This window comes from Lates calcarifer, linkage group LG15 (assembly GCF_001640805.2).
Source record: "Lates calcarifer isolate ASB-BC8 linkage group LG15, TLL_Latcal_v3, whole genome shotgun sequence".
Classification (NCBI taxonomy): domain Eukaryota; kingdom Metazoa; phylum Chordata; class Actinopteri; family Centropomidae; genus Lates; species Lates calcarifer.
In genome coordinates, this window is record NC_066847.1 from 23,539,716 (window position 1) to 23,555,640 (window position 15,925).

Consider the following 15,925-nt stretch of genomic DNA (forward strand, 5'->3'; position numbering starts at 1 on the left):
AGAGTGTGAACCACATTTCTCTTAAAACACAGTGTGGGGGAGGTTTCGGACAAATTGTTCTATACACGTTTTATGATTTCCTTGTGTTATCAACCACACTGAATTGGTGAAGTTGGAGCAAGGACAAAGAAAACATCAAAGCTACATCATAAACATCTATGATGAGCTCCATTTGATTGGATTGACTGATAAGTAGTGTAAACCTCCTTTCAGAAGAACAAAAAGCTGTTGTTTGTAGGAGTGTGGCTCAGGTTAGAGGGAAACAAAAAAACATTTTTAAGCAGTCTCACTGAGTTTATGATGATGTTTGTGCTACTTGTTCTGTGAGGTATGACCTTTGGTGATATTTTGTACTATTTTGTATTACTTGTACAACTTTTCTGTTTTCTGTTTCTCTGTGGTACTTTATGGTATTAGCTTATACTGTGCCAGAAGTTTGTGGTATGTTTGATTGTGCAGTGGAGCCCTATGTGCTAATATCTGGTGATTTGTAGCTACAGCCGTTTTATATATGTGTTCTGTTTTCAGGAAAGTTGCATTTTCAAAGGCAAGTACCTTTGTGTCAGAATAGTAAACATGTCTTATCTGTTAGAATTTTTAAGTCCTAATTGCTTCTCCAAAAGGAGCTATTTATAGGTTTTTGCTAAATACCCAATGTTAGCATTGATAGCTGTTTACTTACCAGTCTAGAAGAAACATTGCAATTTCAGCATCAAACTTCATTCATTTAATTTCCAAGAGCTGTCTCCAGCAATGGAAAGCAACGTTTTGCCTCTAGTTCTATCACTTCTGCTTTCTTCTACCAAAGTTAGCAGGCTAACCAGCTAGACCGGGACCGGCCAACCCCTCTCGTCACTTTCCGATAGTCACTCACTGTAGCATCCAGACTGCCCTGAAGTAGTGCTGCTCAGAGGGCGTATTATAACTTGTATCATAAACACAACTAGGGGTGAAGCTCTTGGCAGGAGACCATCACCACCACCCACTCCAGGAAAGAAACCACGTTTTGTGGCAGAGAAAACTTGCAAATAGCCCCTTTAAAGAAATGCACTTGGCATATCTAATCTTTGTGGGGAGATTACAAAAAGAATTGGGACAGAGATGCATCTACCAGTGGATGACTAAATCAACTTCAGGTTTTATATTAAGGTGTTGGACCTCCACAGGTTGCCAGATCAATAGATATTCCCCCATTTTTTAAATTTATTTACATTCTTCATTTATTCCATTTTTTTCTTGTATTTATCACCTGTCTGTCCACACTAATTGCAGTCATACTGTACTAAACTTTTTATGTCTTTCTTTTAGGAGCACCCAGCTGTATGCTTTGAGTACTTCCACTAGATGTCCTCACTGAGTCACCAACCCTCAGGTGTCAATCAAAAGTGTTTTTCTCATCTACGCAGCTGAGATGTTAGAAATAGGAGATACTCTTAAACAGAACTTTAGAGTTTCCCTGGGTTTTAGATTTGATTGAAGTTGACAGGAAACACACACCTTCCTAAAGATATTCACTTTATTATCTCTGAACCTTCATGAACTAAAATGGCATGTCTATTAATTCCAGGATGCTTATGTGGGTCAACTGTGCTTGCATTCTGTAACTCAGTTTCCTGAAAACACCCATTTTTATTATGTAGACACAGGCAATTTATGATACATACATTTTGATTCTACAAGGATTACAGCCTCCATCACGGTCATATCTCGAATTTTGATTACTCAGTGTCATTTCCTAGGCTATGTAAAGGCTCCAGTCATGCTGGCACATGCAACTCTGGGTGTGTGTCAAGGAGTATAAAACAATATCAACACATAAAACAATATTCACATAAAGTGTAGCACTCCCATCCCAGCGGTATGTCTGATTCACTCTCACTGGTCCTTTGCACAACAATGTTTAACAGCACAGCAAGACAGGGATTATGTAAAGCTTACTCAGGCACAGCAGGCAAGTGTGTTGACAAGAAGCCAAAGGTTGATAGTTGCTGTGACTCGACCTTCCATAGAAAATGTTACAAAAGAAGGCAGGGAGGCACTTGTATTTTTAGACACCTACTGTATATCAAAAATAGTTTCAAGTGAATGATTTTTCCTCCTCCAAAGCCCACAACATGCTGACAGCAACAGAGCCAGACGGGTGAGTTGGATATTATATTTTTTAAGGAGTCAATTGAGGAGGTAATGTTGCTAATTAAAGATAAACACTTGCTTCCAGGACAGAAGTTGGCTTAATATGAAGAGACTCTGGCTTTTCCTTTCACATCCTTCACTGTAACTTTCCATTAATCTTTTCAGAGACAGGGCTGCTTATTGTGGCTCAATGCCTGTGGGGAGGGTCACATCTGTGCTCCTGAGGGAACTGAACTTATAACCTGTGGTGCAAGAATGTTTTGAACAATCTACACTATTACGATGCAGTGTGTGTGTGTGTGCGTGTGTGCCATCTCATCACCGTGTCACACATTCCACGCATCTTTATGTGAGAGGAAAATGTTGTCCCCTCCCCACCGGAAGTCTGGCAGATGATGTGCTTAGACAGGGCAAAATCCTGAGGGACTGGATGATAGTTAACCCTTCTTCTGAGAGCATTGGGGGGGGGGGTCTTCTTCTCATCTGCACATGTGCTTTTGTGTGCCCTGAATGTACAGAGGAAAGCGCTGTCTACTCTGCTGTTTTCTATACAGACTGTTCAGGTGTCAGGTTTCATGGAAAATGCATTAGAAGCCCCTTTAAGTCAACACAGTCCATTGAGAGGATTATGATAAATGAATAGGTGGGGAAATGTATTTTAATCTGCTATTATAATAACTACTGAGCAAACAAAACAGACTGAGTTAAGTGATTACACATCCATCTTTCAAACTATATTCTTCCCAGAAACATTGTCTGAATCACATGCTCACATTTTCATATTCAATAGTCAATTTTATTATCAGACAACAGCTCGCTGTCACTGAAGATAATATCCACGCTGCTAATCTGAGCATAGTGTATTTACATGAGTAAGGGCTGGCATTTGGCTATCTGCATGACTCTGGCATGGCTGACCTGCACACTGGGCACCATGTGGGTGGGACAGGACTACAGGAGCCCTACTGCCAGTGGGCAGGGGAAGAGCAGTCTGCTTATCTGTGTGTGAGTCCTTCAGCAGCCGTCGTGAAGTCAGTTCAGTCAACTCTGGAATTTTGGCCATGATTTTGCCTGCACATTATAGACATAGCATTGCTTTTTAAGTTGACACAGTTGCTTGTTTACATATACAGCAGTTATGGAAGGATGAAAGGAAATATCTGACTCTTAAGATGCAAAATGCTCCACTATGTTCAGCAGCTAATCTCTAACTGTGTCTGTCTGATTATTATAAAATATCGATTATGGCTCCTTTAAATGTCCATTTTTTTCCAAGGGATTCATGAATTATTGCATGAGCATCTTACTTAAAAAAAGAAAAATGTTTTTCAAATGACACTAAGTAAAGCAGAATTTTTATCATTACAGCACATTCTTGGAGGTTAGTCAGTTATTGCTCAAAATAAGAACTCTTTCATTCATTAAAAACATTGGTAGTGTCACAGTACTTTAAAAGGTCACAATCCTCTCAGACATAGTGTCAGTCATTGTATCAAGTTATTTTCATATCAGAATGAAAAGACTGTGGCTTTGTGATTGCTAATCTGGGTCTGAATATTAGCCTGTATTTTGTTTTATATACTTATCAATTTATTTTGTTCCATTGGACAAACTGGCCTTGGAAAAAACTCATGTTAAAAATATCTCCATTGCGTACTAGCATATCACTGCATCTCCCTTCTTATCTCATCCCATGTGTATTCCCAGTGATCATCATTGGGATCCACTGTCTTGGCCCTGATTCATCACTTTTTAGAGTGTGTTCATATCAGGCTTCATCAGCCCCCATCTCTTTACTCTGGGATATAAGGTAATCCCTCTCACCCTTCTTCAGACCTCATGTCTTCTCCCATTTCTCTCAACCCTCATGTATTGCCAGAGGAAAGGAACTGCAGACGTAGATGTCACTCAGCGGTGTCACAGAGAGGCTAAGGAGGCAGCAAATATTTACGGAATGTGTCACAGGTTTGAACACCCTGGGGTTGTACGGTGTGGCTCCATGGAAAACAGCTGTGGGTGGGACTTTTACAGTGACATCACAGGGGAGAGAGAGAGAGAGAAGAGAGAAGAAGTACAAGAGTGGCAGAGCTCAGACACCTGCAGACAAACAACAGCAGCAGAAACACACTGAGGACGCAGCTGTAACTGTACAGATAACAGTCTCTCTGCAGAGCTCCATCCATCTGCTATCGGCTATGTCTACTCACACCAGCATTCTTCTCTTCATCACTCTTTGGGCTTCCATGCAGGATGGTAAGTCTATTTTTTAACATATATTCTGATGTGCATGACTTTAGGTGCAAGTTCATCATGCTGACATCAACCTCAGGTCTTTCTTATTTATGCTAATAAAGAATTTCAAGAGACACTTGGTTTTCATTACACAATTTGTAGACTGTGGCTTACATACTGCATGTACAATGGCATCAATCTCTGTCATGGTGCACAAAGAAACATGGTCATTTCTGTATGTTGGCAAGCACACATGTTAAGGCAAGCCCACAGGAAACAGTACAGCTGCTCAATTTATCACAAGGTGATTTTTTTTAACTGTTGCTAAATGTTGACATATACAGTAGTTTGTAATTGATTCCTGTAATACCTCGAGTACAAGTAGTAGGAGTGTGGTATGGTGTTTTTCTTATATTTAATGCATGCTTTTTATCTATAACAATAAAGAAGAAATAAAATTTGTTTGTCAGCCTTAGAGATTCAGCCTTTTTTTTTTTTGTGTATGTCCTCAGCATGACTTCATATGATGGATTCATACGTTCTCATCCTGTAAATGTGTTGGTTTTCTCACCATAAAAGATAAAGAGAGATGAGTTTGAAGAGTTTTTTTCATGTTTCCATGTGGAAAAGAATAAAGGGGGACAGGGCCATGATTTCACTGAGTGAGTGGCTCTTTTTCTCGGACTAGGCTTAGGTCTTCCGATGATCAGACAACTGAAAGCGGAGGCTGGCAGTGATGGCGTCTCAACGCAAAGAATGAGGACCAAGCGCTGTGCCTGCAGCAGCCTGTTGGACTCTGAGTGCCACTACTTCTGCCACCTGGATATCATCTGGGTCAACACACCCAGGTGAGCATGAGGAAACGCACTGTGTGGAGACGTATTCCTGTTAAAACACACATAATATCAGTCTCAGTCTATCAGTCTAAAGCATCAAAACTATTTCAATCACAGCACAAAAGTCAGTGCAGTTCAGTTTTATTTATACAAGTCCATATCTCAAGGCACTTTAAAGATAGGGGTCCCCTGAACTCAGTATCTGCAGAATAAACGTGCTATCATTTTATATAACTGCATGAAGTATCAAAGAGCAAAGTCTACAGTGTGTTTGTATCATGAGCGTGGCACTAACTCTTTCTCTCTCCCTCTCGGCAGTAAGACAACAGTTTATGGTCTAGGCAGCGCTCTGTCCCGACGCAGGAGGTCCACCGGCCGCTGCACCTGCGCCAAACCTGACGATCAGTCCTGTACCAACTTCTGTCATCACAGGTGAGTATCCCACACAGAAGCAGAACCGTGCTGTCAAGCACCTTAAAGGCCTCCGTGAGCTAAGAGATTATGTTTGCAAAGGCAGGTATAATTACCCTTTGAGGATGGGAGTGGTGCAATCTGAGGTAACATCCCATTTCACTGCAATGCTATTATTAGCCTAAATGTGTTGTTACTGAGTTTCTTTACTTGTCCGAGGGCGTGATCATCAAAACAATACATCCAAGGCCTGAGGGAGTAGAATAATCTCAGGCTGGCGCGCAAAGTTCACAAAGCTCGTTTCTGATTGGCTGCGAGGACAGGGAGTGAGGTTTATAGGAGCCTGGAGGCGATGAAAGGCCAAGTTTTGCATTCATTTCCTAGAAATGACAAACAAATAATTTCAGCACCTAGAAACAGTGGAGATAGTGACAAGGGGTATAAACAAGAAGTTTTTGTTACATTCACAGAAATAACACCTGCTGATTGGATGAACAGGTTTCTTGTAACATAAAGCATTTAGTGAACCTGTAAAGATAAGAGGGTTTTTTTTTAGGTTGCTGAGTGCAAAAAAGTAATTGTGTTGGATGCTGTCATGCAACTGGGGTGTTGTTTAACTGCAGCAATTTCAGTAAAGAGACTGCAATGTTGTGCCAACTCTGTAGTTCAAAGATAACTAGACTGTTTCCTTGTGTGCAGCCCTGAAATCAAATCTGTGAAGAGACGTCAACTCAACATACTGAGCATCCTAAGGTGAGTTCTGAATCTACAGCAGAATATAAACTCTCACAGCTTCACTTACATTTTGATCATATTTTTGATGATGTGACTGACTTTTTGTCCCACAGAGCTTTGGCCAGCAGGCCCAAGAAAGCTAAGGATGCAGCCGATTCGCACAGAGACAAATCTTCCGGGGCTCAGAGGAAGAACGCTCGCTAAACAATGCGGCTGTTGAAGCACTGAGAGTGAGACATGAGAGAGCGAGAGAGAGAAAGAAAGCAGCGAGCACCTGAACAAATGACACTCCTTTGCCGGAGAGAAGGGAAAGAAAGGGCTGCTGAAAGACGTGTCCGATGCAGGAAGGCCCAAAGCGCCACAAAGAGTTTGTCTGTACCTGGAAATAGAGGGTGGAAAAGACAACAGAGTTCTGCAGACGCATGCATGGAAACCAGATGTGGTGGATCAGCACTGAGAGGAGCTACTACGACTGTATTAGGACATGAGAATGCTGAGCCTGTGGCCATGTTTGACTCACACTGTCAGGTTGGGAAGAGATGTACAAACTGGCCAGGACACCACTGACATAGAGGAATGTGATAGAGAGAGAGGGACATACACTGTACATGAATATGCAGGAATTTCTCACATATATTCTATGATTTTACTCATTCTTTTGTAAAACACATTTGTATTCTTTATTTTCTGGATCCACAGGTTTAATATTTTAAGATTAAGAAAATTACTTTTATCACGGGAGACCTAAAGGTTTTGTTGACTTGTGGAAATTATATGTTAAACATCTCATCATGAATGGCAAATATGAGTTACAACACCTCGGTAGCAATCATTTATGTGTGCAAAAATATAAAATGCATAAATTAAATCTAAATCATGACAATATTGGCCTGTTTCCTTCTTTAGTGTCTGTCAATTGAGCATTTTGATCGTAAAGGTGAAAGAAAACTGTCATGAAATTAGTCTGTTTTTGTCTCGTATTTTTAAATGTATAGCCTTCTGTGTTTGCTTCAGGAAAGTGCACCATGTAAATAAAGTGACAGCTGTAAAAAAAAAAAAAAACACACGACAAAAAAAAATTAGAGGGAAAATAAATCCTCTCAGGCAGCATGTGTGATTCAATTGTGTGACAAGCAAACACATCTCTGAGTTCAAAAGGAGGCCTGGGATGGATGAATGGTCCAGGAATTCAAGCCTCACAATAATAATAAGTTTACCTGCTAGTCAAAGGCAGCACAGCCCGTGTTATCACAAGGATCTGTGGAAAGAATGCAGCGTTTTGTAACTTCACTCGGGGAGAAGGGGGGGGGGGGGGTGTAGAGGTACAAAATGCACTGTACATACCGTTCACACACACCTGCATATGCGAGAAGGCTGAGGTGAGGGCTGGAGCCGAGGGAGACAATCGCAGCAGATGATTCATTGTCTTCTAATGAATGAAGTGGCAGTGAACTGACCTGCTTTTGCTGTCTGATCAAATAACTTTGATGAATGATAACACACAAGTGTTAATGCGGCTCTGATTTCAGCAGTAGGTTTTCCTGCTTCATTGCATTTCATTTCATTCCAGTCATACTTACATACTGCTGGAGAGACCCCTTGCAGCCATCTTTTCCAAACAGGCCTGAGCACAGTCAGACACTCAAGCTGTCCAGGCAGAGAGAACTAATATCAGCCACAGGATTATACAAGTAACCAGGCCTCATGGCTGAGTCAATTTGTCAGTCAAAAAGTTTTTTTAAAAAGTTGTGCTCACCAGAGCAGCTCCTTCACAGGCAGTAACAGCTGCTTTATCTTGACTTTTAATTGAATTTGCATCACATTTATCAACATAAACAGGAACATGTGTAAAGGTGAGGTATCAAGACTGACAGGAAGGAGTATTGCACTGTGTCCACTGTGCATCATATGTAATACTGTCTGAAGCCAGGCTGTGGCTAGTGATGGACTAAGCAGTTCTCTCCAGTAAACTGAGTCATTAGAGTCAGTTCATTAAAAAGTTTTGCTCAAAAGATTCACTTCACTCATATTCTGCTCTGTTGTTGTTTCTGGAAGCTACTTGTGACATGTTGTGTTGTATTGTGTGTGTGTGTGTTCACTGGCATGTTGTGACTGGTTTATTTACAAGTTTGCATAAACATATGATATGTATAAGAAGAGGTTTTATGTATAAAAGCAATAGCGTAACTGTAACTGGTTTTTAATTTCATACAAAGTATTAGTTTGTTTTTTTTTAGCATCTTTTCAAACTCACAATATCAACAATTCACAGCCTCGTGGCAAGGTGCTCAGCAGGAGCCAGATATGGAAATAAATAAAGCAAAGCTAATGTAATCGATTCATTAATCTACTGAGGTCCGGTCAGTCAGGTAGGTGGTGAAGAGGCAGTTTGATGGAGTTGCCAGTAACTGTAATGATTTTTTAACTTGTACCTGTTTGAAATACACACTCACTTTGACTGTTTATGTTACAGTTTTCCCATTATCATAACTATCATCAACCAACAAGATAAACTTACTTTAAAATCAGAAAGCGTGCAATGATAAATTCAAGCAGACATCTGCCTCGACTGGTTGGGTTGAGAGGAGAGCAATTGTGTGTGTGTGTGTGTGTGTGTGTGTGTGTGTGTGTGTCTGTGTGTCATGATGGCAAAATGTGGCCCTGGAAACGCCGACTGTTGCTGGAACTGAGGTGTCCATGAGTACTAAGTACAACATGCTGACATTGAGACCCGTGAGTACAAGTCATCACTACATTACTACATGAGTACTCAGTAATCACAGGTTGGACCACACCCATCTGTATCCAAGAGACCAAATCTGTCCACAGACACAGAGAAAATAAAAACACCTGCCACAGATGGTGTGTTCAGGACCACATTTTGCTGTGATGACACAAACAGACTCACGAGATGGAGACAACACAGTTAAAACTCATTGTCTAGTGACACATATCTGCCCATAAAAGTCCACTGTTGGTCTAATTAGGGGACGGGTGGAGGGATGGTGCAGGGAGAGCATCACATCCTCCTGTTCCTCCACCCTGTCTTTCTCCCTCTTTGTTTTCTTCTCTTCCTTTTCCTCCAGCCCAGCGCCCCTGTCCTCCATCACTCTGTTCAAGCAGAACCTGCTGTCCATAAAACCAGGACAGAGGAAGGTGGAGGAGGAAGAGAAGGATGATGATGAAGATGATGGCGAGGATGACGAGGAGGAGGACAAGGATCAGGATGAAGACAAGGATGAGGATGAGGATGCAGAGGACACCCAGGACACCCAGGACGAGGAGGATAGCATGAGGCTCCCCAGTCCGACCCCCAATGCCCATCCCACCCCCACACCTACCCCTACCTCCACTCCCACACACACCCCCAGTGACCCAAGTGAATGGAGCCAAGACCCACTGAGGAAGAGGAAGAGGAGAAAGAGGGGGAAGAAGAGGAGGAGTGGAAAGAGTAGGGGAAAGAAAAGAAGGAGGTCTAAGGGGAGATGGAGGAAGAGAAAGGAGAAGAGAAGGAGAAAAAAGAGAAGCTGGAGGAAAAGGAAGAGAAGAAAACAAAGAGGGAGAAAGACAGGGTGGAGGAACAGGAGGATGTGATGCTCTCCCTGCACCATCCCTCCACCCGTCCCCTAATTAGACCAACAGGGGACTTTTATGGGCAGATATGTGTCACTAGACAATGAGTTTTAACTGTGTTGTCTCCATCTCGTGAGTCTGTTTGTGTCATCACAGCAAAATGTGGTCCTGAACACACCATCTGTGGCAGGTGTTTTTATTCTCATTATGTCTGTGGACAGATTTGGTCTCTTGGATACAGATGGGTGTGGTCCAACCTGTGATTACTAAGTACTCATGTAGTAATGACTTGTACTCCCAGGTCTCAATGTCAGCATGTTGTACTTAGTACTCATGGAAACCTGATAAATCACTAAGAACTACCTCAGTGATAGTTCCAGCAACAGTTGGCGTCTCCAGGGCCACGCCATCATGACACACACACACACACACACACACACACACACACACACAATTGCTCTCCTCTCAATCCTCTCAACAAGAGAGGAGGAGACAGAAAGAAAGAGCTATCCTGGCTCTGTCCAAAGGTATCAAAATAGTTCTGCTAACAACACGTAATGTCTAGTTTGTTTAATCCAGACAAAACCTGATATGTTAAAATTAGACTCTTTCATTCATCTTTTATCTTTTTAATAATGTACTTTATCATTTAGGGAAAAAGTTGGCATTATTGTTCCACTGTCAACATACATTATTTCAGAACATTCACAAAAAACAAAATCACCTGGATGGCAACTTTTTCATTCTTGTCTTTACAATCTGCCTTAATGTTTACTCTTCTTTACTAAGCTTAAATGGTCATTTGCGTCCTAAACAAAAAAAAAAATAGGAAACATTTTCAACATTCACCTCAATCCAGGTCTCAGGAGAGAGAGGAGAAATGACAGGAAGTTGCAGGTCAGCCTCAGGTCACTCACCAGAATTCATAAATGGTCACTCAGGCGATAATGCAGTGATTTATTTTTTACTTTTCATTTCTACAACCCAGTTTATTGCACCAACAGCAGCAAACAACAGCACTGACTATTCTGTAAAACATCTGAAGAGATAAAGGTGATATAAAAAAAATACCTTACAAAATCATTTTAATGTTTAACTGATATGAAGTAATGAGGCATTTATGACTTTTGCTGTGTCAGCCGGGCTTTGAGAAACCACAGGCAGCCTCAGTAGAAAACCTCTGTCCATGGTGCTGGAGCAGGACAGACCAGTCTCTCTAGCCATCACATACACATGAAAATCACTGGTTTCCAGCAAAGCTTTCCAGTGAATGGCCAATGAGTAATACAGTGAAATGACGATACATGTTTGAGAAAGTATCTGTATCAGTATCAGTGTTACTAGTTGTAGCTGTTCTCTTCCTTCTATGACAAGTTAAATTTCCTGTTGTAAATAAATGCCTCTAAGTTTCATTGAGGACTAAGTAAAAAAAAAAAAAAAAAGTAAAAAGGTCTGGTGGTTAAAAGTTTACTGAACTGGTCTTAAACTTCTCTCTTTCAGAGGTTACAGGGTTCACATTTCTTTCTGCCTCGAGGCAAAGTAAACTCACTAACTCAGGAACTGTGTAACAATAGCGAGCATGTAGATTGTCTTTTTAATAACACATTTTTTTAGAATAAAAATGGTGGAGTCCCAGGTTATACAGTAGGTTTTACAGCCTTTCCAGCTGAGCTATTGTATCCACTTCAGCCAACTCCAGTTTCAAAACAGGAAGTTCCTTTTCCCTAAACAAACAAACACCAACAAACTCTCACCTTTTTCTCCTGCTCTTTTATCCTCAATACGTCCTCCTCTCTGCCATTGTCTAACAAACTCTGTCACCCCTTAATTCTCTTGGGGGCTCGTTGTGTTGTGTCTGGCATTGCATTGTTTGGCTCCTTTAGCAGCTTTACGTGACCGTGTATTGTGATCCATGGGAACTGAAAGCTAACAGTTATTGTTCGAGGTGCTCATAAAGGAAAAATAAATGTTCCAATAAGGAAAAAGGTTACTGTAGAAGGAAGAGGTTACATACACCATAATGTTACTGTTACTCCAGTTTTATTTCATTCAAAGGATTTTATTATGCTCATGTAGAAATTGTAAATGTTGGAACAATCCAGTTTTAAAAATGCAACAACTCTATGTCTTAGTTTGTTTTCTCTTCTCCTGCTAAAAGGACACAATGCAATGATCTGACATAAGAATGATTTACTGTAGACCATAACATAAAATGATGCACGTCTGAAGCAGGAAATATCAGACCCTGGAAAAGATGTGTGATAAGCTACAAATTTGATTTTTTTTTTTCCTTTAAAATCTCACAATTGTTGCTACAAAAGCTAAAAAAAACATGTTTCATTCCATCAAGTACATACATATTTCTACTGTAGATGAGAAATCGCTTATATGAGTTGCCTTTGTGAAGATCACATCGATCATATAAGTCAACACTGACAAACAACCTGATTTAGATTTGAAGACTTTGATTCAAGACCATTGATTCAACTCATTTTTGTTTAAACTGGTGGCATCCTGGTGGTTAAGATGCTCATATGGTGGATGCAACGTCCCCACTTTGATTCCTATGTTGAGACCTTCCTCTTCATTCTCTTCCTCTTCCTTTGTTTCCTGTCACCTCCCAACAACACAACCAGTGTTTTAATCAGCTGACTTTTAACTCTCGTTAACATTTTTTTCGTTTTGTTTTTTTACAGATGACTCCCCTGTTTTTCTGCTCCGTTAATCTTATCACATGAGATGCTGACATTACATACAGGACTGTACTTGACAAAAGTTCACAATTCAGTATTTAATCAGAATAAATGTTTCAATTAATAACATGTCTGGGATATGGGGCAAGTCTTATAGTGCAGGTACAACATGTACCAGGTGAAAATATGCTCTCTGTAAAGTTTGAAGTGTGGTTAAAAGTTCTCTACAACTGCCAGTATCAGTCATGTGGTTCCTAATATTAACACCAATGGGGTTTCACCAAGCAGCACTCCAAATATTATGTTACATAACTGACAGATTTGTATACATTGTGGTTTGGGGGGTCGTGCGTGTGAAACATGAGAGACGTGTTTTTCAGTGAGTCTATAAGAAGCACACACTGGCCTAAAAAGAAAGATGCAGGTGCAGGATCAGCAACATCTGCTGCAGATGTGAAATATCTCATGTCTGGGTGTGTATATTTTTCAGCGAGGGGAAGTCACCATGCTCTAATTGGTATCTGTTTCTCCCCCCAAAACCCCAGTGGAGTGTGACCGAGTAATGCTCTTATGTCTTAGTATGCATAATCTCATTTATTCACAATTGTGAGCGTGATACAGTTGAACAGCACTGAATCCTCTAAATGACTCATATACTTTACCAGTGCTGACCCCTGTGGTATATTTAGCTTCAAATGGTCACATCACATTAGCTACAACCCATACTGTGTTTCCACACACTCAGTAAATATTCCTTAAATGCTTTAGTGCTCCATGTACTAATTTCAAGGCATTTTTGTTTTGGGTCACAGCCAGTTGGCATTGATCATGATTGGTAACAGCATGTTCCCTCTCTTAAAATAGTCCTCTGTATCAGACATCATTTTAACTGCAAGAGCTCAGCAATGAATCAAGGAAGATGCTCATATGTCAAGTCTGTAAAATAACTGCTTTAAAATCCACAATTAAAAACAAAATTTGTCCCTAAGAAGCACTCCTGGTCATCCTGACTCACAGGTTGCCTACCTCTGCATTTATGATTGTTTGTTTTAAAGAAAAGAGTGGAACCTATTAGGCATCCATAAAGACCCATTCAACAGCAACTCAGTAAATTAGAAACTTGTCAAAGCAGAGGCTGGGATCTACCAGTGGTCAAATATTCCACAGCTGTTCCCCAAGAATGTGCAGTGCAGCAACGGTCACACAAACACACACACACACACAACAACAAGCAGGTCTCACAGTCAAAAACATAAACTAACCCCTTACAGCAGAGCAAGTGTGTGTTTTACCCTCCACTGTGCATTGCAATGATTCTTTACCACCAAGGCACAAGATCATGTTTCTTTATGTGGGCTGAGACAGCTGCCTGTCCCTGCCTGTGAAGGACCGATCCACACTGTGCGACTCTGGTCTTGGCTGAAGAGGGTCTTAGTTGTACAGGACAAACTCTTGATAGTGAGGAAACAGTCACTGCAATAGAGTGTCACTCCCTTGAGGAAGTGTCACGAAAAGGTCTCCAACATGCGCACTGTCGTCACTGTGGGGGAGTTCTAAAGAAAACACTCCAGTTATTAAGTTATGGTCAGTATATCAATTATAATCTGTATCTGTCAGAGATACTGGGCAAGCTTTCACAATATCAGCTGATAAGGCCATAAGACAACACAAAGATATTTCATTGTGCAAACATTACCCTCATTACCCTCATTTGGCATTTCTTAAGATAAGCTTTATTATTGTAGATATACAGTGCAGCACTGAATGTACAGGGAGGATGCTTTCATTTTCCTTTAAAACAGCACCAGTTCTCCACCAGTTTTTCAAGGTAGTCAGCAGCAACCTGATGTCTCATTGTCTCCTGTCTCTTCATGTGATCCCAGAGATCAGGGCTCTGTGGAGGCCACACCACCTGTTGCAGGTTCTTTGTTTTTCTCTTTTAAGATAGTTCTTTGTGACTCTGGATGTATGTTTGGGCTGGTTGGCATGCTGAACAATCGATTTGGAACCGATCAGATACAGAGCAGTACTATCCATTACATGTGATGCTGTGCTATTCTAAGTTAAAAGAAATAAAATCAAATGAATCAAATTAAACTGAATAGAAAGTTGTCAGTCCACCTTACATATAACATAACATAACATAACATATTTATTCATAGAAATGATTTAAACATTAGGAATTAATGACATATATATATATATATATATATATATATATATATATATATATATATATATATATATATATATATATATATATATATATATATATTCTGACACTGACCCTGCATATGTCCACTATATAAGCAAGTCAGCATTATATTTCGTATAAACACAACTTCTGTTTGTTTGTTTTTTTCTAAACCAAAACTTTACAAGTCAGCCAAGCACCACCGCAGATAAATGGTGTCATGATGAGTGCCAACACCTTATCTGATACTGGTTCGTATCTCAGGTTCTCAGGAAATGATGGATCAGAGGTATCAGATAAACTATTGAACCAGGAAGATCTCAGGTATGCTGCTGTGGCGTAGCCCCCTGCAACATCAACTTCCTCCATTGAAATTTGTCACATCAAATGCTCACAAGGATAAAAAATAAAATAAGAGACAGAGAGAGATTTTATTGGTTTAGGTTTTTCCCCCTGTGGATCAAAATGCTTCCTTGTGTTAGTGTTATGATATCTTCAAAAGCTTGGAATTATTCAGTTATTGGTCTATGAAAGTCTAAGTGCACATTTAAGATATGGTCCTAAAACCTTCTGATTTTCCTCTTGTAGGCATGGACACAGTAAGCAAAGTAAAATGCATGCACTGTAGATGTTGTTTGGGGGAAATCAGTGGGGAAACATGCTGTCACTGCAGTTGACCAGTAGATGGCCTCATAAACTCAGACTACAGAACAGAGAGACTGTTTTATTCCTGGATTTTCTCCTAAAATAAACACAGGCCACAGAATCAACTCATTTTACGTGACATTTTACCAATGATACCACCAATAAGACTTCCACTATACATTTCTCATTGTGAGACTTTTAAATGGCTATTCTAACATTATGGAGCTGCTACCTTTACTGAAGAAAAGAATATTTTTTTCACTACAACCAGTCACAAGCCAGCTAACTGTGAGAAACCTCCAAGGAACCTCAGCTGTCAGTCTAGAGGCTGGGTCTGTTTGTCTGATGATTGGATTAAGTCAGCAGAGAACATATGACAATAATGATGAGAGACTTCACTCAGCGGTGTTATTTCACACCAATCCTACACCTTGAAAATATATTTAAAAAGCAATCTACACCATGAAATTTCC

The 15,925-nt window shown here is 40.4% G+C and overlaps 1 protein-coding gene across 2 annotated transcripts; it reads left to right on the forward strand.

Moving 5' to 3' along the window:
- Positions 1–39: 39 nt before the first annotated feature.
- LOC108889992 (uncharacterized) lies at positions 40–7,230 on the forward strand. Of its 2 annotated transcripts, XM_018686734.2 has the most exons (6): positions 40–2,140; positions 4,013–4,386; positions 5,054–5,213; positions 5,520–5,633; positions 6,312–6,365; positions 6,461–7,230. In XM_018686734.2, exons 2-6 carry the CDS (start codon positions 4,035–4,037, stop codon positions 6,549–6,551), a joined length of 771 nt encoding a protein of 256 aa, XP_018542250.1. In that variant the 5' UTR covers positions 40–2,140; positions 4,013–4,034; the 3' UTR covers positions 6,552–7,230. The 2 variants fall into 2 exon arrangements, with proteins under 2 accessions (XP_018542250.1, XP_018542242.1); XM_018686726.2 differs by lacking the exon at positions 40–2,140 and having other exon boundaries at positions 3,562–4,386.
- Positions 7,231–15,925: the final 8,695 nt, after the last annotated feature.

Excerpts from the sequence above, each read along its gene's own strand:
- LOC108889992 (XM_018686734.2), top strand. The coding sequence starts at position 4,035 with ATGTCACTCAGCGGTGTCACAGAGAGGCTAAGGAGGCAGCAAATATTT. Across the intron at positions 5,634-6,311 it reads ACCAACTTCTGTCATCACAG|CCCTGAAATCAAATCTGTGA; the intron begins GTGAGTATCCCA and ends CCTTGTGTGCAG. Across the intron at positions 6,366-6,460 it reads AACATACTGAGCATCCTAAG|AGCTTTGGCCAGCAGGCCCA; the intron begins GTGAGTTCTGAA and ends TTTGTCCCACAG.